General features: G+C 35.0%; 1 protein-coding gene across 4 annotated transcripts in view; it reads left to right on the top strand.

The window, feature by feature from the left end:
- Nucleotides 1–437: 437 nt before the first annotated feature.
- LOC127168051 (probable E3 ubiquitin-protein ligase HECTD4) overlaps nucleotides 438–22,344 on the top strand; it is a 76,643-nt gene continuing 54,736 nt past the window's right edge. For 2 of the 4 annotated variants that reach the window (XM_051114556.1, XM_051114554.1), the window contains exons 1-16: nucleotides 438–972; nucleotides 5,559–6,157; nucleotides 7,982–8,071; nucleotides 8,641–8,768; nucleotides 10,125–10,233; nucleotides 11,101–11,239; nucleotides 13,483–13,653; nucleotides 13,884–14,076; nucleotides 15,116–15,274; nucleotides 15,523–15,636; nucleotides 17,248–17,388; nucleotides 18,309–18,538; nucleotides 20,132–20,274; nucleotides 20,374–20,444; nucleotides 20,559–20,664; nucleotides 20,950–21,070. In XM_051114556.1, the coding sequence (XP_050970513.1) occupies nucleotides 826–972; nucleotides 5,559–6,157; nucleotides 7,982–8,071; nucleotides 8,641–8,768; nucleotides 10,125–10,233; nucleotides 11,101–11,239; nucleotides 13,483–13,653; nucleotides 13,884–14,076; nucleotides 15,116–15,274; nucleotides 15,523–15,636; nucleotides 17,248–17,388; nucleotides 18,309–18,538; nucleotides 20,132–20,274; nucleotides 20,374–20,444; nucleotides 20,559–20,664; nucleotides 20,950–21,070 (2,661 nt within the window). In that variant the 5' untranslated portion in view covers nucleotides 438–825. Of the gene's footprint in view, nucleotides 973–5,558; nucleotides 6,158–7,981; nucleotides 8,072–8,640; nucleotides 8,769–10,124; nucleotides 10,234–11,100; nucleotides 11,240–13,482; nucleotides 13,654–13,883; nucleotides 14,077–15,112; nucleotides 15,275–15,522; nucleotides 15,637–17,247; nucleotides 17,389–18,308; nucleotides 18,539–20,131; nucleotides 20,275–20,373; nucleotides 20,445–20,558; nucleotides 20,665–20,949; nucleotides 21,071–22,344 lie in introns of all 4 variants that reach the window. The other 2 variants (XM_051114555.1, XM_051114553.1) reach the window with 1 other exon arrangement.

Genomic DNA, 22,344 nt, shown 5'->3' with positions numbered 1-22,344 from the left:
TTCTGTGAACAAGTGACCTACTTCAGCGTGTATTCATAGTGTAGGGGGCGGGACTCTTTGGATTCTAGAAAGCATTTGATTGGACAGAAAGTTTGATGAGAAGCTGAAGTGCAGGGTGATGTCATCAAAATTTAAGTTTTGAATGCTCATATCTTCTAAATCTTTTGTCATTATTTTGAAGCATACTATCTTACTGATAAGGGTAGGGCTAACATATTCATACTAAAAGCCAAAACCCTTCCTTTTTTTATGTCATGGGGACTTTAAAAAAAGGGGAGCACCTATTTAAACAACCAGATGGTGCCAAATGCTCTGGATTTTACCTGTTGGGTTTTAAAAATAATTCGAAATTAATTATAGAAAATTAAAAACACTCTATTAAATGCAGTGTTTATCTTACACTGCAGTGTAACTCTCAATTGGTTTAGTATGGCGTCTGAATGACAGCTGTTTATGCCGCTGAACGACCGTTAATTCGGTTGCAGTCAGCGCCGAGCGCGCGAGTGTCAGTTCAGAGAACTGCGCAATTGTGTCAAGTTTGGAAAGAGCGAAATTTGTCCCTGTGTCACGCCCACCTTTCCGAAAACACTGGAGCCTATTGAGCTGAGAGGCTGGCGAATCGATCCGCAGCGTTCCAGCGAAAGCCAGGAGGCCTCGCATGGGCGTCGTACATCTGCGCCCCACCGACCGAGCGACCGAGCGCTCAATGATGATGCGTTTTGCAGGGAGCAGGAGATCTGTCGCCGGCTGGAGCTGAATCAGATCCCGTCGTACGCTGCATTTCATGTTTGACCACTTTGCCTTTTTGCCTCGGAGGAGAAAGAGATGGGATCAGGTGCTGTGGATTCTTCCCAGTGGCTGTCAGTGAAGGAAGAGACTATTTTCCTTCACGATGGACTAATTCGGGTCACGGACCTGGCAGAGCTGCCCAGTGAAATCGGAGTGTCTGAACAAGGGGAATCCGAGCAGGAGGTGTGCAATTATTATATGTGTTTCATTCAGACGATCCTCTATACTGCGATTAGCGGCATTAGATGTGAACTTAATTAGCTTAACACCAAAGTTAACTAACTCGGCTCGCCTGGGACTGGATAATGTTCGGCCAAAACATGCGTGTCAGATAGCAGCATGCTAATAATAAAAGGTTCTTGTTGTGTTTATTCTAGTAAATGAAGCACTTAGTCGTTTTAACGAGTGTTCAGCCACATATCGTGTTTTTCCTGTCATTCTGCTGATGTTAGTGGATGTAAACATGCTCGGTCTGTTATGAAGCCCGTTATGAGCAGTATCAAATATTATTGCTACAAACAAGTCGATTTGCGTTGATGTTAACGAAGCGTATGAACCCCTCATTAAGGTTGTTACTGCAAATCTCTATATGTCATATATAAAGACAGACACACAGTTTTTGTGTCTCTGGTGTTTGACGCGTTAGCATAGCACAGACAGACAAGCTAGTAGGAGGAGTTGAATCTCTCACTGGCGTGTGGCAGCCTGCTATTGACCTGTCCGTAGGATTCATGTTACAATTTAAGGTGGAAACCACATACGTTTAAGACAATACATGTAAATCTGATGCAGAACGTCAAAATACGACAGTTATAATAGTGCCATTTACCTCAGTACGATAGGGGGTTTCCCCTAGCATTTATTATTCTAGTAACCTAACGCTCTCACTAATGTTGTCCTAACCGCACAATGTCATTTTCCTCCGTACTATTTTATTAGACTTATCAAATATGAATAGCCGTGTTAAACTGCGCTTATAGTCATATAGCCGGCTAAAGGGCGTTGTTAGGCGACATACTATCTATGTGTCCCATTTCGCATACTATCCACCCTAAATAATATCCGAGATTAGAATTAGTGTGCCCCAAATAGTATGCTGAAACGAGTATACCAAGGAAACCAGAATGGTTTAATGTTTCTGGTGCATTTGTGAGGACAGAGATTGTTTTATGATTCAGACACGTATGTTTCCTATAATATCTTGTGTATTATATGCATCTTATATTGGAGAAAATGTTATTGTAACTTGAGTCACTAGCTGTGTCCCAAATGATAGGCTAGTGCACACTATGCACTATGTACATCTTTGCAATGTTTTCTCTTTTAGATGTCACAGACCTCTAAATATGATCATCCTCGCACAAGAGTCCCCATCCTAAAAAATAGATCTCTATATAGTTTCTTGCATAAAGACCCATTTTCTATGGTGAAAAATACATTTATTGTTATTTTGAAAATAACAAATTACTGTTACCCTATACATTATTACTAATTATGGTATTGTACTGTTTAAGAGTTATTATTTATTTACTAAATTACTAATTTATGCTTATTTGGTTTAATCAGGCATTTAGTCTTTGTATTATTTAATTTATTTTAATTTTTTTACATTGTCTGAACCTGGGTTTGAAAATTGCTGCTCTACTGCATGGTGCACACTTTTTCAGTGTAAACACACTTACTTACTACAAAATAGCATAGAATTACGCAAACTAGGGTGCATCTGCTGTCAGGGTCCGTCCCAATACCACATTTGTGGTCTATGCACTTGACCACTTGTCTATTTACGTGACACATTTCATGTATTTCTGGCTGCCTGATGGAACACACTTACAGTGTTGTAAAAATGCAAGTAAAGTTTTTTTACAGCGCCATTTTTACACAGTTTTATGTTCAGAACTTTGCACGTTAAATTAAACTTCTAAATGTCTGTTCAGTAGTCATAATAGCGAATTTAATACTGCCTTCAAGTGCGAATGTTTATTATTATATTGTCCTTTCATGCATTCAAGGAAACTTAATATTGGAGTAGTCTAAACAGCCTAAATAGCTGAGTTGAAAATGATGGAAAATATTCATTTCTGTCACTTATCTATTTATGGTATCACAACTAAATGTGAATAAAACTGAAAATTAAATGATAAACAAAATTCGCTACACACTTGCTTTCCATTGACTGATCTTTATATATGAAGAGTTCAGACGCAAAACCAGCTAAAAGCCATCTTGGTCAAAAATGAGATAACGATACTGAGTGAATGCTCTCGACACATATTATACGTCCATCAAATACTTTTTCTTCAGACTCGCTAAATTCCAGCCTCAGCCCAGTCAGAAGTACCGGTACTTACATAGAATCCTATACAACTGAGCCTGATAAAAATGCATTTTTTAAAGAAAGACGTCAGATGGATTTAGCTGGTTTTGCATCTGAACTCTTCACATAGATTATATATTATTATCCATATTATATGTCAGTGCTTTCTCCATGTTTCACATGAATATGCCCCTCCTATGTCACAACTTTGTCTCTTGTATCAGTGTTTCATATTTGTAAGTTGGAAGAAGGGTTAGCACAGCTTTTTACCTGGTAGTTATTATTATTATTATTATTATTATTATTTTATTTTATTTATTTTTAATTTTTTGTGGCACTGAATACTGTAGCAAGACTACAAACCTCTCAGTTCAGGCCATCTGAGAAACATCTCCAGAAGCCCCATCTCCTCCTTTACATCCATCTGGTTGTTTTTCCTCTCATTTGTTGCCATCTTGCTGTTTCAGTGTTTGCCATACAAATGTCACTGTGCACTTCCAGTCTGTTATTTTGATCACATACAGCTTGATGAATACCAGTTATTTTTCGGAATTTTTAAAACGTCTGTCTGTTGAATCCTCAAGTGAAATTCTACAGGTGGAAAAACACTGAATCTAATCCACAGAGGTTCACTTTAAAAAAGAACAATGTGACATCAGTGAGCTTGAAGTTTGATGTATGAAAACAACGCAAACTGCAAGATTAGAAAGGGCAATTATATATTATGCAATTTCCTTCTGTTCAGACTTTTTTTTTTGGATGTCCAAACACTAAAACACAAACTTGTCACTAAAAAAATGTCTACACAATGAATCTTATAGTATACGGCGAAGTCAGTATAGACAAATATATTGTAATTGAGTTGAAAACATGAATATTAAGATGCTCTGTGTCGTCAGCCAGACGTATTCAGAATCATTTGTTGTGAATTGGACTAAACTGGATGCTTTTTGTGTGCAGCTTGCACATAAAAGAGCAAGACGTGTTATATTGTGCTGTGCATCACTGACAGTAATGAGTCAGATCTTTACTCTGTAACAGAAGAAACTTCTGATTCATTACTTTCAGTCAGGTCCATCTTGAAATGAAGCAAGTTTTGAGTAGTTCTTGTAACTTAATCCAGTGGAACCAGGCCTTGTTGTTGCGCACTGAGCAAATTATCTCAGCCTAATAACTAGATTAATTATGCATTTATATCAAGTAATTATATATAGTTAGTTACCAAAAGGTTTTCAGTGTGCGAGCCACAACCTGAAACTGGGTAAAATGGAGAATATACAGAAAGAAATGCACATCTAGAAAAGGAAGAGCCTCACTGACTGAATTAAAGAAATCATATATTAATAGCACATTACTGTTCAAATATGTGTAGAAATATGTATATTGTAAGATACATCATTATTGACCCAAATCTTAAGAATATTGTGGTATAATTTTCTATATATTACCCACCACAAGTGCAGGAGTATGATTAATAATTGCTTGTTTTTTCAAAATCTCTATTGCTTGTCATAATGTTAATTGAGATGGTTTATGCAATTTATGTTTTGCACTTCTGAATTTCTATTAAGGGAACATAGTGAGCATCTATTTACTTATTTACTAATGAGTGTCACATTTTCTGCTTTTTATGTATACTGATAAACTTAAAAAAAAATTGCAGGATATTTAAAATATTTTATGTATAAAAAATTATTATAATAATGGGAACTGAAAAATCTCTTATAAAAAATATTTCGTTTAGTTATCCAAACAAAGACTGTTATTTATATTTAAGACATTACAGTAGACATGTCTGGCAGAAAAATATAAAAATCGGCAAAACATACAAATGTTAAATTGTGTGTGTGTGTGTGATTTTATGTAATATATAAATATTTAACTGTTAAAATGTTTTAAAACACAAACACACACATATAGATATTTAGATATAAATTATATTAATTATAAAGAAATATATCAATGTTAAAATGTTTTAAAACACACATATAGATATTTAGATATGATTTATGTTAATTATAAATATAGATTACATATGTGTCTTAAATATATACTTGTATGCGTGTGTATTTTTATATACATATAAATACACACAGTACGCACACATATATTATGTAAAAATAAACTCTTATTTTGAATGTGATTAATCATGATTGATCAGTTTGACAGCCCTAGTATATACATATTATATTTGTTTCAGCCAAATATTAATTAAAAATTATTTAATAAATAACATGAATATTTCAGCTAATATTGGGAATGTGTTCCCATTATAGCTTTTAAAGAGGTGTACATTTTTAATCATTGAATTTTTGTTTCCTAAATTGTCCTCTTGACTTGTTAGGTACATTCCCTGAATTTGACAGCATTGAAGCAAGTAACTAATTTTAGATTAACCTGGCGAGGGTCTTGTGCCAAAATATGCTTCATGTTTTTTTCTGTGCTCTTCCAGATTTTGACATTCGAGACCAAGAACCCAGTGGAGCTTGCTGAGCGCCTGCGAGCCGTCTGCGGAAACCAGAGCAACGCTTACACAAGACTTTTGGAGTACCGTCTCAATGCGCTGCGTGGACTGTGGGGGGCTCAGCGACAGCTGGCCCTGGAGGAGCAGCAGGAGCACGACGGGGTCGTCCCGGGGAGCGCCGGAGGGGCAGACGATGAGACGCTGGCCCTGCTTAAGCGACAGGGCTTCCTGCAACCTCAACATCACCACCATCCTCACCACCCTTCGATGCCCGCCGGCACAGACCAGGCACCGTTTACCTCACGCGTCGGCCTACTGTTGGTCTTTCCACTATTGCAGTCGCAAACTCGGCACGACCCTGCGCTCTGTGGCGTCACTGCTGAGGTCCTGCTCACGTGTCTGCGTGACTGCCAGCCGCTTAGCCTAGGCAAGGAGCCTGCAGACTGCCTTAATGGCCTGGAGAGGTTACTTTGCTCCTGGTTGGAGGAGAAAAGTGAGCCAGAGGGTACGGCCCAGGCGAGACCACTACTGACCCAACAGCAGAGGCAGAACGCAGCTGCTGCACTTGTGGCTCTATCATGTGCAAGGTAAGCACAACAGCTGTTTGTTTTCAGCCTTTATGTACAGCCTTTAGTCACAAAATCATAGTTTCTTCCGGTCAGTTTTAACCATGTGGGCTATTTTTTTTATAATGCACCGGAATAATTTTTTACTGACCGAAATTAAAGTTTTGATGTAGTTGGACTAAAACTGAAAATAAATTGTATTTAATAATCAATTAATCAAATTTGTTTAATAAATCAACACTCAAATAGAAACTGAACATAATGCATTTTTATTAATGACAGAATTATGTTTCTACTCCAGTATGTTGTTAAAATATAAACATTTAAACAATACGTTAAAAAGCTTTTCATAACAGATTTATTCCAGCATATGTTACATAATAAAGACTACACGTTGAGTAATGAATAAATATAGTGCATATGTTTAGCAGAATGCTCCTCTAATTGTTTTATAGCAGACTAATAAGTTTATGGACACTGAATGTCTTTCATGAGATAGTTTACATGACATACTGTTTACAACCTATTTCAGACATGATACGTTTTGGCAAGTTGTACCTTATGCTTCAACACTTTCTGTTGTTCATTCATGTTTATTTTGTGCTATAACTAGCAGTAAAGAGGAAGAGATGATCAGTTCACATGCTGTTTGAATTGAGGCGCTACAGTGGTCTGTCATGCCACATTAAAGAGCATTAAAACCACATTGATGTTTTGTATTTCATGATAAAATGGACAGCATTTGAAAACTGAGACTCGGTAACAAAGCACAAAGCGTATTGCAATTACTGCATGGCAGATGATACAACAGAAAACAGTATAGACTAAAAGATTGATATTGAGATCTATATCAGTATTGAGTAAAAACAAAAAATCGATGTTGTTAAATTAGCACCAAGTTTACATGGTGTAGTTTATACATGTTGTGTGCATGAAATAGAAACTGAAACAGTCAAAATGAACCATCAGAGAAATGCTAATTAAAGTAACTGTTTCAGTCAATGATTTCAGCCAAAACTATGCCAAAAATGTTTTGGTCCGTCACTAGCTATTTTGCTTCCCTAACATGTCGTCTTTCACATTAGTGGAAAGGAAACATCCAAAATACACATTTAAGTGGTTATTTTTATTACACTTCATGTATTTGTGTATTTTGGATTTGATTTACAATTTGTATCTTTAAAGGCTGTCAGTTTTTCTCCACATCAGCAGCACTTACGTAAAACAAACTTCACTAAATTCTAAATTCTGAAGGTTTTTACAGAGAGGTTTCATATACATTATTTATATTATGTTTAATTTCTAAAAACAAGTTGATTTTTTTTTTCTGTTGACAGTATTTTCTGATTCATAGAGTGATTAAAAGTAGATCCAAAATCCCCTCTGTAAAAGCTTTTAACCCTAATGTGTCACCAAAATGATGCAAGATTTTTGAACCTGACTTCATCCAATGTTCTGATTTCCATTCATATTTAATTTTTAATGCCTCATTTTCATATTTAAACATAGCATTTCTGAAAATTTTGTCTGGAGGCCAAAACTGGAGAGTTTTGATATCTTTTAGTTAAATTTTTTATCTCTCTCAGCGCAGTTGCCCCAGTTGTTAACTATGGCACTCTCAGTGTATTTTTGGCCTTTCTGAACCATCAGTTTATCCAGTCTATCACGAGTGGTAAGCTGAGACACACGGCACTTTACTAAAGTGTCTCAGTGCCTCTGCTTAGTCCACTTTTGATCTGATGTGTCTATAGAAGAGTTTCTTGATTTCATTGCTATATGCATTACTATGCCAGTCAAAGAAGAAAGGAAACTCAGAAAACTCTGCTGTTCTGTCTGTGTTTGCAGGGGTTCCCTCAAAACGTTCATTCACACTGTTCACCTGCTGCAGAAACAGACAGACTTGGGTCAGCTTCCAGTGGCCGATGTACTCTATAGGTGAGATGTGACCTGCTGTTACTGTTTGTGAAGACATATTAAACTGCTTCTGTTAACTGTTAACTTTTATGAATGGTACAGAATAAACAGGGTGGAAATTATTAACCAGTTTTAAAACTGTAACTTTACTAGAATGAGTTGTATCTTCATGTTGTATCTGTTTGATAACAGGTTTTACTGGCTGTTTTTTCTGGAGCTTTATTGACATGAGTGGCAAACAGAATTAAAACTTTGGTCACGTGACTGTTTACACCTGCCATGTATACTGCCGGTCAAAAGTTTGGAATAATTACAGTTTTTTAAATGTTTTAGAAAAAAGTCTGTTCTGCTCACCAAGGCTGCATTTATTTGATCAAAAATACAGTACAACTTTAATATTGTGAAATCTTAGTACAATTTAGAATAGCTGTTTTCTGTATGAATATATAGTAAAATGTAATTTATTCCCATTATGCAAAGCTGAATTTTCAGCATCTATACTTCGGTCTTCAGTGTCACATGATCCTTCAGAAATCATTGTAATACGTGATTTGCTGCTCAAGCAATGCATAATATCCTCTCATTTGCAGACTGCTGCTTCTTGAGGGCGGTCCAGGCTCACCGTCCTGTTTGTTAGGGGGGAAACACAGTGTGTCGTGGGGCTTTGAGGACATGCTGCCCACACCAGAGAGCAGCGCTGCTGGAGCAGAGAGTAAAGGTGAGCGACAGATGACGAATGTTTCTACCTGTTCAACAAAGTTGAAAGCGCACAATTTTCTAAAATGTCACTTCATGCTGTAGCATTAATATTTATCATAATGGAAATTGCTAGAATTGCCAGACCCGTTTATTAGCAGGAGTGTCCACATACGTTTACTTTATTGATGCTATTTTACTCTAAATTTCTTACTGGGAATTAATAAAATATTTGTCAACCTCAATACTTTTAACACAGCTGACACAAAATCAACTGTTGAACACAGCATTTACTATAGGAGAAACCTTTTATTCAATTTCAGAAATGCTACAACACCCTATGATTTCCGTAATGCGGAAAACGTGCACAGAATTGCAGTATCCAGGCATAAAAATGGAATTTACAGTCTAACATGGAATGTCATGGAGTTTGACACAGTTTGGATGATTGAGTCACATAGATTGTGATATATGGACCGGTGCATATGAATAATAACCTGCAAACAGACTATTAAAATATGAAGACAACCCGTCAAAATAAAAGCTTGGTTTAAATTAAATAAATTGTTACAGAAATATATAACTATTGTACAGTAGAATTAATTTCTCGAAGTAATAATAATAGTTGTGATCAATGTGTTTTTATTTATTTTTGAAGGGATATCATGCAGTTTTATTTTTTGTTGTGAAGCAATGTGTTTGCCAAAAAATAAAAGAAATTGTTACATGAAAAAAACAACAACAACAACAACAACAAAAAAACAAAAACAATAAATGTCTGCATTTGATTACCACTGTCTGTGAAAATAAAGTTGTATTAAATCCTGATTCTTGAAAAATTAGGAGACAACACAGAATTTGCTGGGGAAAAAAGCCAACATTTTCTAGGGTCCTATTATTGCTCATTTTGTAATTAATATTTAAATATTAATACATTCTTAAAAAGTTAAACAACAACAACAAAAAAAAACTAAATTTGGGAAAATATAAAACACATTTCACAGGCTAATTTATTTTTTTTGGTTTAACTTTTAATAAATTGTTGTTAAATTGCATAAGTTTAATCATTTAAATGAATTAGACATTGTGTATAATTACTTTTTCGTTTACCATTAAAATGGAAACCAGTAATAATAATAATAATAATTATATTTTTAAATCTAGAAAAGTGAAAACAGACAGAAGTGGATTTTGGGAAAATATAAAATGGATTTCATAGGGCCCTAAGCATACCAGTAAAATCCTTTCTCCTATTTTGCTGTTGACTATAAGTAATTTTCCATTTCAAAAAGAATTTCCGGTGTGTCTTTCAGCGCTGCTGTCTTTTGCCTCTTCAGACACTGTCTGTCATCTTTTTCTCTCTGTTTGCCCGTCTCAGACACAGACCTGGGCCGCAGCCTGGCTACAGATGGTTTCTATCTCTACACGACAAACTCTTTTGGGAAGGGCTTAAGCAAGCTGGGCTCAGGGCAGCATGGGACGCTGAGGTAACTCTAAAACGACATAACCAGCACTTCACCTCCTGCCCTGCTCTTCTGTTTGTACCAGTAACCTCCAGGCTACTATTGTGCTCTTTTTACAGCTCCTGCTTTGTTCTGCAGTCTTTCTCATTTCTGCTCTGTGAGCAACTATATTTGTTAGACGTTCGGACCCTGTGAAATTTTGCTGTCATTAAACCTCAGTGTTTCATTCCTCTCTTAAATGTTGCACTTCCTCAATCTTATGGGTGAATCTCATGAAGAAGTGTCTTGGACATGTTCCAAACAAAATGTAAAAAATACTATATTATATTTTAAACTATATTTTGCTTAAAGGAAATTGTCAATATAATAGGGCAGACTGGGATGTTTGTAACAGTAAAATCACATAGAAATTGTTATCCTGCTGAATCCACAGTAGATGTTGTTTGTGTACAAATATCATTTATAAAGATTTCAGGACAAAAACTACTGTAAGGTATATGAATTATAATTAGATTAGTGATTAGATTAATACGTTAGCAAATAGTGTGCTATCTGAATCAATCTCTTGTAATTTGATATATAGCATTAATGTAATTTAATGTATAACATTTACTGAAACCTTTACAACTCTATTAAGGCTTTTCCCGAGCTTAGACACCAAATAGGAAAAGGGAGTGTATTTCGTGCATTAATACCTGACAAGGCATTTGCAAATGTAATGGACTGTAGCAGTAGGATCATTTCCATATTATTTATATACTATTATAGTGTTTATTAAAAATTTGAATAAGCTTTTATTTTTATATTTTCAGTTTTCATTTTATTAAAATTTTTAGTAGTGCGGGGAACTCCCTAAAACCTTAAACCTTTGTCCTTTGCTCTTCCTCTCAGGGGTTTTGTGTACTGTCGAAATGAGGAACTGGAGGCAGGGTGGGTTGCACACAGCAGTGGTTTTTTGCTCCACCGTCCGGCCTCTTTTGACACCAAACCTCATCAGCTGTGCCAGGTCATCGACCCCTTCACCCTGCAGGTACGACCCCTGCGTCTCAAACCATCAGCCTTCACGCTGCACTTTCAAATTGACATTATAAATATGTATTATAATATCTCTAAATCAAATAAAATGTAATAAGTGTACTATTTCTAGGGCTGCTCCCTAATAGTTGACTAACCATTAGCCAATAAGAAGAGACTTGGTTGACCAAAATTTTATTAGTCGCTTAGTTGTAGAAAAAAAAATTAAAAATGCACAGGAAGTGGCGAAATTACGCAGTCTGTAACACAGATAACGGCTGGTCTATGTGACATTGGGGAGGATATCCAAATGCTTGCCTATCATTCATCGACCTCAAATATGGCTTATCATCTAAAATATGTAGTAGCAAATTTAAATGGCTGCTCAATCAAATGTCAACCTAGAGAAATGTGCACTAGTTAAGTGTCAATGTGGAGTGTGGAAGCTGAATAGTAGCACACTTACTGCATGCCAGATAGCGGAAATCACTGACAGTATGTGCTGTTTGTTTAGACACGTGACTGCACGCTGCACAGTGCGGGACACTTCAAAAACATCAACAACGAAACGGTGTGTACAGTATACTGTAGTAAATAGTAGAGCACTTTATTTTCCGTTCAGTATCCGTTTTAAAAATTATCATTCGATTTATCAATGTCGGCCAGTGTGGTCCAACCTAGTTATCGGTATCAGTAAAATCCAATATCGGTCGACCTCTAATACAGATAAGAGTAATGCATCTTTCGAATCTGTAAAATGTTTATTTGTGTGAACTCACAATAGCAGCAAAACATTGCGCTTTTATAAAAGAATGAAAGCAAACAGGATTTGCATTCTGCTGTCTCGGTTTCTGTTTCTTGCATCCAAGAAAAAAAAAATTGACCAAAACTCTGTGTATAGTTCCCTTACAGACATGAAAAATCTGTTTGTAGAGAGCGAAATGTCTACTTTCAAATTAACCAGTTCAAATGGAAAACAAACATTCTCAGATTATGTAATCTGTGTAAAACATGTGTACAGGCACATCCACTACTACAGAGATGACGAGTTAGTGTCGCTGACTTCATCTCTTAAGCTGTAAACAAAGAAAGCACTAGTTTATCAATACATTTTTAAAACGTTAATTGCTGTTTTTCCGTGACACATTCATAATTATTGTATCTGCTGGTGCACTGTGGCAAGCTTTATGTGTGTGCTTGAGTGCTTATTAGGCTATGTAGGCAATTAAATGCTCATTATCATGATAATAAATGGTTTATTAATAAACGTGCGATTAGTCGACTAATCAGATTAAATGACTGCTAGTTGATCAGAAAAATCTTTAGTTGAGGGGAGCACTAATTATTTCTAAGTATGCATAATTTGTGAACATATTTGTTGCATTATTACTGATGCAATATGTATTTTGGAAAACATTTCATTTTCATTTGATGTTCAGCATAAGTTGGTTAAAAATGGATGCCTAATGTCAGCATTTTTGTTTGGAATTTTTTTTTTTTTCAGGTATGTACAACCTCTAGGTTGCAGTTTCAGTTTGTTAAGTTTGGACTTTAATAACACATGTCAACTAGTTGTTATGTAATACTCCTAAAATTTTAATTACAAAAAGGTTTTGAAGAATTAAAATACTTTTTACATTTTTGTCTGGAGGTTCCCTAGATGTTAGATTTCTTCTGAATTGAGCAATCACATTTATCACAGTTGCAAATTGTGGAAATTATGTGTGAATTCGTCATGTGTAGCAAGTTTTGTAACATTTAGATGTCAGTTAACCTAAAACAATACCATTACATGCTATTGTATGTAGACCTGCTTGAGAGTGTCTTTAGGGAAAAAAAAATTGTTAATCTAAATTTAATCAACATTTTTATCAGGTTATGGCAGTGCTGCACTGCAGATTGAAGACCTAAATCCTCACGTTTTTCATGCATTGCACTTTATTTGTACTTAGGTTGTCACAATAACTTAAAGGGACAGTTACCCAAAAATGAAAAGTTTGTCATCATTCACTCTCTAGACCTGTGTGAATTAGTTTCCTTTGTGTGCAGCACCTTATGGGACATAAAAATAATACATGTAATGAAAACAATCTAAAATAAAATGCAATACATATGGCATTTTCTGGCGCTGTACCTTTATTGAGTCATATCAGGTGTGTAACGTTTTTAATGAATCTCTGATATGATGTTATGTATTAACTAGGCCCTTAGAAATGCTTTATTTGTGGAAGCTTTTAATTCCGTTTCTCTCTGTTGAAGGTTTCCCAAGTAGTAGCGATGCCGCTTCATCATTTCCCAGTGGGCAGTTGCTTGACCAGTCTGCGTCTGTGTTCTGATGGTACGTACCTCTACTGGGTTTGGTCACCTGTCAGCATCAACGAGAAAACTCAGAAAGGCCACTCCGTCTTCATGGATGTCTTCCAGTTAACGGTATGAATTTGAAGTCACTTAAGTGGGAAATTTTATTAATATTATTTTATCTGCAAGTACAGTTTTTTTTTGGAATATACTTTTAAGATTTGAAATACACTACAAGTGCACATTCAGTACAGTTAAGTGCACTTCTTTTTCACAAGGGAATTATCATAAATGTAGCAAGTAAATAAGTGTTCATTGAACCCTCACTTCATGAGCTCCCATTATCTGTTTTATTTTTACAGACTGAGTCGGGTCTGTGTGTGGCCAGTCCTATACAGGATCGGGTAATCCTGTCGCGAAAGGAAGGCGAGTCGTCAAAGTGTTTGAATGAGCTGCTCCTGAGCCGTATGTCCCGCTTTCGTGCCTCGCACTCGTCCACACTGGCTGCTCTCACCGGCTCCGCCATCACCAACCCCGTCAAAGAGGAGCAGTCGGGTAATGCTGGCTTAGTTTTTGCAATGAGAGCCGTTGTGAAAAAGAAGTGCGCTTAATTTTACTGAATGTGCACATGTAGTGTGCTTCAAATATGAAAAGACTGTAAATATCAAAAACTGTACTAGTTGGTAAAATAATGTTAATGAATGAAAGACCGCATAAGTGACTTAAAGAGAGACACTTTCATGAGTTTATTTAACAGACTTAAAAAAAAGTGCACTTTGTCATAATGTCAAATTAGAAGTTTTGCTTTAAAATGTATTTTAAATAATTTTAATAATGTTTTGTCATGTTTTAATTTAGGACACTTATTTTGATGTGTTGACTAACATACTAAAGTACATGTAAAGTACTTGATTATCATTTTAACTGTAGTGTGTTATTTGATATTCCATTTAAAGTTAATATAGTTTAAGTGTCAAAATTGCAACTTCCTCATTACAGATGTGTAGTTTGTAGTACATATACATAATTACAAATGTACAAATATATAATTAAATGCAGAAGTTACAACTTTCAGAAGAAATTTGTAGCACCGGCAAAAAGATGTTTGGAATATCTTAAAAACTGTGCGCAAGTGTAGGCAAGAATTGGTGCTGTTTTTAAAGGAAAAGCATGATTGCAGATTTTGATTGGTTGTAGTCTACAATTAGCAGAGGTTCAAGTCGATGGCAATTCTATTTTCTATTTTCATTTTACTTGTTTTAGCAATTTTGTTGTGTGTCTAGAAATTATTAGAAATGTTTCCTTGGCTGCTGTCTGCAAATAAAATAAGTTTGTTTTTATTTATTTATTTATTTTTGTTCCGTTCATTTTAATAATGACTGATTTTTAAACTATTTTTATTTTAAAATATTTCAAGTAACGTTTTTTTTTTTTGTTTCAGTTAATTATAATAACACTGTCGAATGGAAGAATTAGAAAAAACAACCACAACTGCAAGTTTAGGTCTCTTCGGTGCTGTATTTCTTCAGTATATTTTTAATCGCAGTGTTGATCGTGGTTTGTTGTTGTTGTTGTTTTTTCCTCGTCCCAGTAGTCAACACAAGCTGTGGTCTGTCTATAAAAACACTGAGGAAGACGCCAATGTACGTGTGCGGGACGTATCTGGTGATGCTGGCGCCCGCTCCGGGTGTAGCTGGGAGCTCAGCCACACGCTCGCTGTTCGGTGGCTCCAGTGGCCTTTCTTCCCTTAAGAGTAAGATCTAACAAACATTTAACCTATTAATTTGGCATTAGTTCATAACTCTGTCATGGATAGTGTCAGAATGGTTATTAATCATTGAATGTTTTACATTTCTTTATGCCACTGTCATGTTGTTCCAAACCAAGTGAACTTTAATAAAGCATCAAACAGTAAATGCGTTATTTACTTTAGAACTTTTATTTAACATTCTCAAGTTCTTATTAACACTCTTATCCACTGTTTTGTGTTTTCTCTCCTAGTCTTGGCATCTAGTTTGGTGTTTAACCTGTCCGACGGTCAGTTTAGCAGTCGTGCTGATCTGGTGGATGCTCCAGGAAGTTCTCTGGGTCGTGGAGCTCAGGTTGCAGGACTGGGTAAGAATCAGACATTTCCACGCCTTAAGATCCGTTCACACTTGACATGATGCAAAATCAAAAAAAGCAATTCACATCTCAGCCTAATTCCAATATGCACTGGGACATTAATACATAGTTACTGATATATTTTGTTGCCCGTTTTCTTCATATAGGGCAGTAGAATATATGAAAAACATAATTTTAAAAAAGTAGAGGCTTTTTTGGATCACAAACAACAGAAAAAATGTAAAAGGCCTCTATACTTACTTTTCTTTTTAGGAGCACAGTCAAAATTTTAGGATCACCTTCTAGTCAATAATCAAAAAATCTGATCAAAAAATTTGCCTTCCCTTCACGAGGTGATATTTGACTCCTGAAAGTGATTTACAGGGGAATTTTGTTTTTACCCTTGTAATGGCATTTTTCTTACTTTATTAAAAGTATTTTTATGTCACTTTTTTATTATATTTTTTAAGCTTTTTAAAATTTCTAATTAAAACAACAGAATAAGATATAGGTATAATAAGTTACCAATCAAATGAAATCAGTATTAACAAAATTAATTTGTACTACAGAGGTGGCATAGAAGAACATAAAAGTGGCTTGTAGGTGTATTTTTATATGTTTAATGAGGCTCAGAGGTGGCAATCAGATTCATAAATTCATGTTGAGATTAATGTTTTAAATATAACATTTTGAATACAAAAATATTAAATGATTTAAATAACTGAACAGACACTTTTAAAATGAAACTAAATCTGGCAGTAAGTGGCGTCAAGTCACTGATTTAATTACTGAATCATTCATTCATTTGATTCTTTCGAACGGCTGATTCATTCAGGAATAAAGCAAGTGACTGTCTTTATGAATGGGAAATTGAATCATTGACTCTCTAGATTCGTTTAAAAACGCACGTTCATTCATAAACGAAACACTGCTGTGTTTGAACGGAGATGCGCAGCGGCTCAGTTGTGACTTGTTTCAGACTATTTTTGATGACGAAATAAAGCAAAATCAGGCAATAGTGTTATAGTCAGACAATGTAAGTCACTTAATATTATCTTCTTTTTCTATTTAACTGTTGTATTAAATCAATATTTCATTTACAAACTCCCTTAAAAATCATTAAAAGCTGTCACTCATCAGTTCATCGCAGTCTCACTAAGTTCTATTATAACCAACAAAGCTCTCTACACTGCACAATCCTTAGAAACCTCTGAAGCTCCCCTCAGTGCAAACACAAATATGCTGATTGGGTCATTTGCACTGGTGATCCTAAATATTTTTTCTTAGTCGCACCCTATGCTAAAACTAAAACTAAGATAAAAATCAATTAAATATACATAAAGTGACAAAAGCACAAGAAAAATTACTAAAATTTAAACTACAATAAAAAAAATGAAAATATAAAAATAAATGCTAATTAAAATGTTAGTACATACTGTAATAGTGTAAAATAACACTGCATCACATATTATTATTTTTGCATGTTTTATTTGTGTGTTTGATTATAGTTTAAATGTATGTTTTTGCTGTTGGGCTTGTTTTTCATTCTTCAGGTTTTCCTGGAATATCTCTCTTAAGTGTTATACAAGTACTGATGTAATGTTTTTATAATGACTGTTCCAGGGGCCTGTTACGATGCACTTAACAATTTAATCTGGACGTGCTCCAGTGACTACATGGACCAGTGGTGTAATCCTGGGAATCAGGCCTTCCATCATGTGTGTCAGCGTCTGGGCGTCAGTCACGTCATCAGTCAGCCTAAAGGTATTGAAACTATGTGCCTATGTAAGCAGAAAGTACAAAACCATTTGCCTGAATTGATTTTTGTATGGTGTAAGATTGTACAGCAAACATTTTCTGCTTTCAAAACACACCATGTAATAATACTTGATTTTGCTAAAAAGAAGGGCACTTTAGCTTACTTTTTAAAGAGCACTTATTATAGTAAAATACACTTTAAAAGAATGTATTTTGTAATGCTGTGTGTAATGTTTTCAGACACTTAATTGAATGTTAAATGCAGTTAAATTAAATTGTATTAACTTAAATTTATATTAAATGCAATTAGTGATATTTGAGAGTTCTTTTTGAACCACTCAAGTTGGACTTAAGCGCATACGGTATGTAATTTTATAATTACTCCTGTTGTCTTTGAAATATGCTTAAGGTACTGCTGAATATACTGGCAAGAATTTATGTCTTGTATGTCTTGTATTTTAAAAACTATTTGTAATTACGCATTTGTAATGATGAAGTTGCAATTTAGTAAAATTAAAATATATGAACTTTAAATGGAATATTGAATAACACATTACAGTTAAAATGATAATCAAGTAATGTGCAAGATTATTAAAACAATGATTTAAAATGTATTTTAAAGTAAAACTTTTAATTTGACATTATTACAGAGATCACTTTTTAGAAACAGTCATGAAAGTGTCTCTCTTTAAGTCACTTAAGTGGCCTTTTATTTCCTTAACATTATCAGTGTCATTGTTTTTTTAAAATATACTTTTAAGATTCAAATTATACTACAAGTATACATTCAGTACAATTACGTGCACATCTTTTTCGCAAAAAGGTCACTTTTCAGGGTACACTGGAGTGAGATTTTTTTTTTTAAGAAATGCAGATATTTTGTACAGAAATGATCTGTATTGTTATGTTTTCACTCTTTATAACAGAAGAAATGATAGACACATCCAAAGTGATAAACCAGCTGCTCCATCATGTTGGTGCCATGTGCATCCATCAGCTCAACTTGCTGGCAGCCAGCAGCAATCTGCACCTGGGAACCTTCATAGGAAAACAGCCCATGGAGGCCTGCCACTTCAGCTCCATATGTGACGTCATGGAGAAGGCCATGGTTAATGGAGACACATGCATCATCCGCTGCATTCTGGTTGTCTTTCAGGTGGGGTTTCACTAGAATATTTAAAGTGTAAAATATTTAAATGACGTTCAATCAGTTCTGATGAAACTGTTCAGTAGTACAGGGTTCCCACGGGTCCTTGAAATCTTTGAAAGTTTGTGAATCTGAAAAAAAAAAATGTCAAGGCCCTGGAAAGTTTTTGAAAATAAACATACATACATACAGGTCCTTGAAAGTGCTTGAATTTTTTTGTGCAAGACATTTTCTGAAAAAATCCATATTATTCCCTCTGGGCAGCTAATGTGTTATTTTGCCAACATTTTGTGGTCTATGCATACTACCTTGTTTGATTTACGTTAGTTAGGGTGACCATACGTTCTCTTTTCCCCGGACATGTCCTCTTTTTGAACCTAAAAAAAATGCATCCGACCGGGATTTCTATCACCCAAAATGTTGGGGATTCGGCTTTTGCTTTCTACAGTCGCCATTTATTGTGTGCTTTTTTTGTATTAAAGCCCTATGTGGGACTGTGTTCTTGATCCCGCTCCCGCTGACTTTCGGGCCATTACCACCTGCTCATGCAATCATTTTAATATTGAATATAATTTCGTGCATCAGGGAGCCGCTATTGTATGCAGAGTATTTAAGTCTCTTTTGAATGAGTGGCTGTTTACTTTCACTTTCAGTTTCGCAGTCGCACGTACTTTGTATAAAGGGAGCACAGTATACAAGATCAGAAATGAACACATTATCTGCTGAGCAGCACATCCTCCAGCATGATTTGTCAGTCATCTCTCCTTACTCTTGTCTTGACCCCTGATCAGTTAAATCTGATTCCTGCAGCTTGTGTTGGATTCATGGTTGCCAAATCCTTATTTTTTTGCACAGAATTGGATTTTGGATTGGACTGGATTTTAAACTGTTGCTAAAGGTTGATTTTCTCCCATGGGTAAAATGTTTGAAATATTGCATTAATTACATTTGACTGAAATGCTTGTATTGAAATATTTTGCATTCTACCTGTGATAAAACTGCAAGATATTAAGTTTTGTGATGGCCACTAGTAGAAAACATTTTAGGTGTGTTTATGTTCAGTCTGCACAAGGATAAAATCTAAATTTTGGGTACGGAAATGAAATATTTTGAGTTTTGAGGTGGTATATGGTCATTGCACGACTTTGGGGGATTTTTAATTATAATAATTAAGACAAAGAATGGCTTGCCAGAGATCAAAAGGACCATCACTTGGCCAGGTGCAGAGCCGAATATTCTTAAGTTTTATGCAAAACAGAAATACAACAAATAGAGTATCAGATCTCAGATGTCATATGACCAAAAATAAATGCAAAAAATTTTGCATAGTTGTATTTGACACATGAAAACTATAACAATGTATCTTACAAGGTAACACAATGTAACCTTGCTCTCACTTGAAATGTGTCCCACATTAAGTCCTTGAATTTGAGGGTATTGGACATGGAAAGTCCTTGAAAGGTCTTTGAATTTGAAGTTAACCAAGGTGTGGGAACCCTGGTAGTAGTGATGAATTTGTTAATGAAATCCATGCAGAAAAAATATTCATAAAATATTAGAAATTAAATAATATAGTAATATGTTATTTTTTTTTAAATCCAGGTTGTGTTCCAGTTTTTTAATCTAAATTCGGAGCAGAACCGAGACTGTGTGAAGCGTTCCGGCCTGTTGCTGTGGCAGTTACTTATGGCTCCTCATGATCAGATAGAGCCGGAAATACAAAGAGAAGTGTGTCTCGCCATCAGGTGAGCCTTAAAATGAAGTCAGAAAATGTAAAAAAAAGTCAAAGAGTATCTCAGTATCTGAAATAACTATGAACCGTTTTTTTCCCTTTTTCTCATTAGCTCAGGTTTAAACACCTTGTACCAGAGTGAATCTGAGTTGAACAACCTACTGAAATTTGTTTTCACAGAGGGTGAGAATCGCAAATCTTAAGTCAAGTTATCAATGGTTCACTGAGATTGCCCAGTTGCATATTGATAAGCAAAAGTGCCAGTAATAACTGTTTTTTTTTTCCCTCTCTCTGCAGGGGAGAAGAACAGTGGTTTGTCTCAATTACGTGATGTTATATTAAACAACCTTGCAAACCAGTTACAGAAGAACCGCTTTGGTAGTGAGGATGATGACCACTACAGGTAACAAGTTTCACTACCCTTCAGAAGGAAAGTGCTTGAGTTAAATTTAAAGCACTTGCTTTTCACTTCTTTTCACTTCTTTTCACTTCTGTATTTTACTCTACTAGAGCAAGTAACAAAAATACATTCATTTTCTTGTGTTCACAAGATAAGTTGATTCCATGTCAGCTCAACAAAAAAGTATTGAAAGGTTATTCACCTTGATGACCGATTGTAAATTACTGTAGATGTTTTTGTGGTTAATATCTGTCATTCACAAGCACTTTCTCCCATCTTCCCCTGCAGACTGAAAGATGAGCTGTTGCAGTGCATCTTGAAGACTGTTGTGCGTGAGTCATGTCTGCTCATCACCAAATGCCAAACTGTTTCCAAGGAAGACCTTCAGAAACTTCTCTCCACTGTACCTGTATGTGACATTTAAGAATTACTTTGTAAAGAAACTTTTTATTTTGACCTTTATTGTGATTTTTATTTTTTATATAACTTTTAAGTGAACTGAATTTATGTTGAAAGATGAAATTCCACAAGCTATTATCTATGGTATCATAACCCTTGTGAAAAAGAAGTGCACTTTAGCATACTTTAAAAAAAGTACTGTTACTGAAATAATATACTTAAAAATACATAATGTTTTCAGACACTTAGTGTGTTTTTTGACCCACTTATTTAGGACTTAGTACATCTTCATATGTCATTTCATAATGACTTCTATTGTCTTTGAAATGTAGTTAAAAGTACTGCTGAATGCACTGACAAGCATTTATGGCAAACTAAAGTATACTAATTACCATTTCTATTTAATTTGTATGTCAGTTGAAATGTAGTTAATTTAAAAGGTATTAACTTTAAATGTACACTGCAGTTAAAATACTAATTGAATATTTTACGTGTGCTTTAGTATGTTGGTCAAAACATCCAAATAAGTGCACTTCTTTAATGCACAACAAAAGATTATTAAAACAATGATTTAAAATGTACTTTAAATCTTTTAATTTGACATTACTAAGGCCACTTTTTAAAAGTGTACTTAAGTGTGTTAAGAAACAATCATGAAAGTGTCTTTTTAAGTCACATAAGTGGCCTTTATTTAATTAATATATTATCTCTAAGTACAGTTCTTTTTTGAGGTACACTACAAGTGCACATTCAGTACAATTAAAGGAGAAGTCCACTTCCAGAACAAACATTTACGAATAATGTACTCACCCCCTTGTCATCCAAGTGCATGTGTCTTTCTTCAGTCATGGAGAAATTGTTTTTTGAGGAAAACTTTTTAGGATTTCTCTACATGTAGTGGATTTCTATGGTGCCCTCAAATTTGAACTTCCAAAATGCATCTTAAAATGTAGCTTTAAAGGGTTTTAAACAATCCCAACCAAGGAATACGGGTCTTATCTAGCGAAACAATCGGTCAATTTCTAAAAAAAAAAACAAAAACTAAAAAAAACTATTTATATACTATTTAACCTCAAATGCTCGTCTTTTGTAGCTCTGTGTGAACTGGTTTTGTCCGGTCATGACGGTTATGTCTAAAAACTCCCATCTCAAAATCGTCGTACATCACTGTTTTTACCTTTTTGTAAGGGGTGTTTGATCTTGTTTACATGTTCACTTTGTAAACACTGGGTCAGTACTTCTGCAGCAATGTAGGATGATTTTGAAGTTGGAGGAGAAAATGAG

Source organism: Labeo rohita, chromosome 7 (assembly GCF_022985175.1).
Source record: "Labeo rohita strain BAU-BD-2019 chromosome 7, IGBB_LRoh.1.0, whole genome shotgun sequence".
In the NCBI taxonomy this organism is placed as follows: Eukaryota; Metazoa; Chordata; class Actinopteri; order Cypriniformes; family Cyprinidae; genus Labeo; species Labeo rohita.
This window is presented reverse-complemented; position numbering and strand designations above follow the sequence as displayed.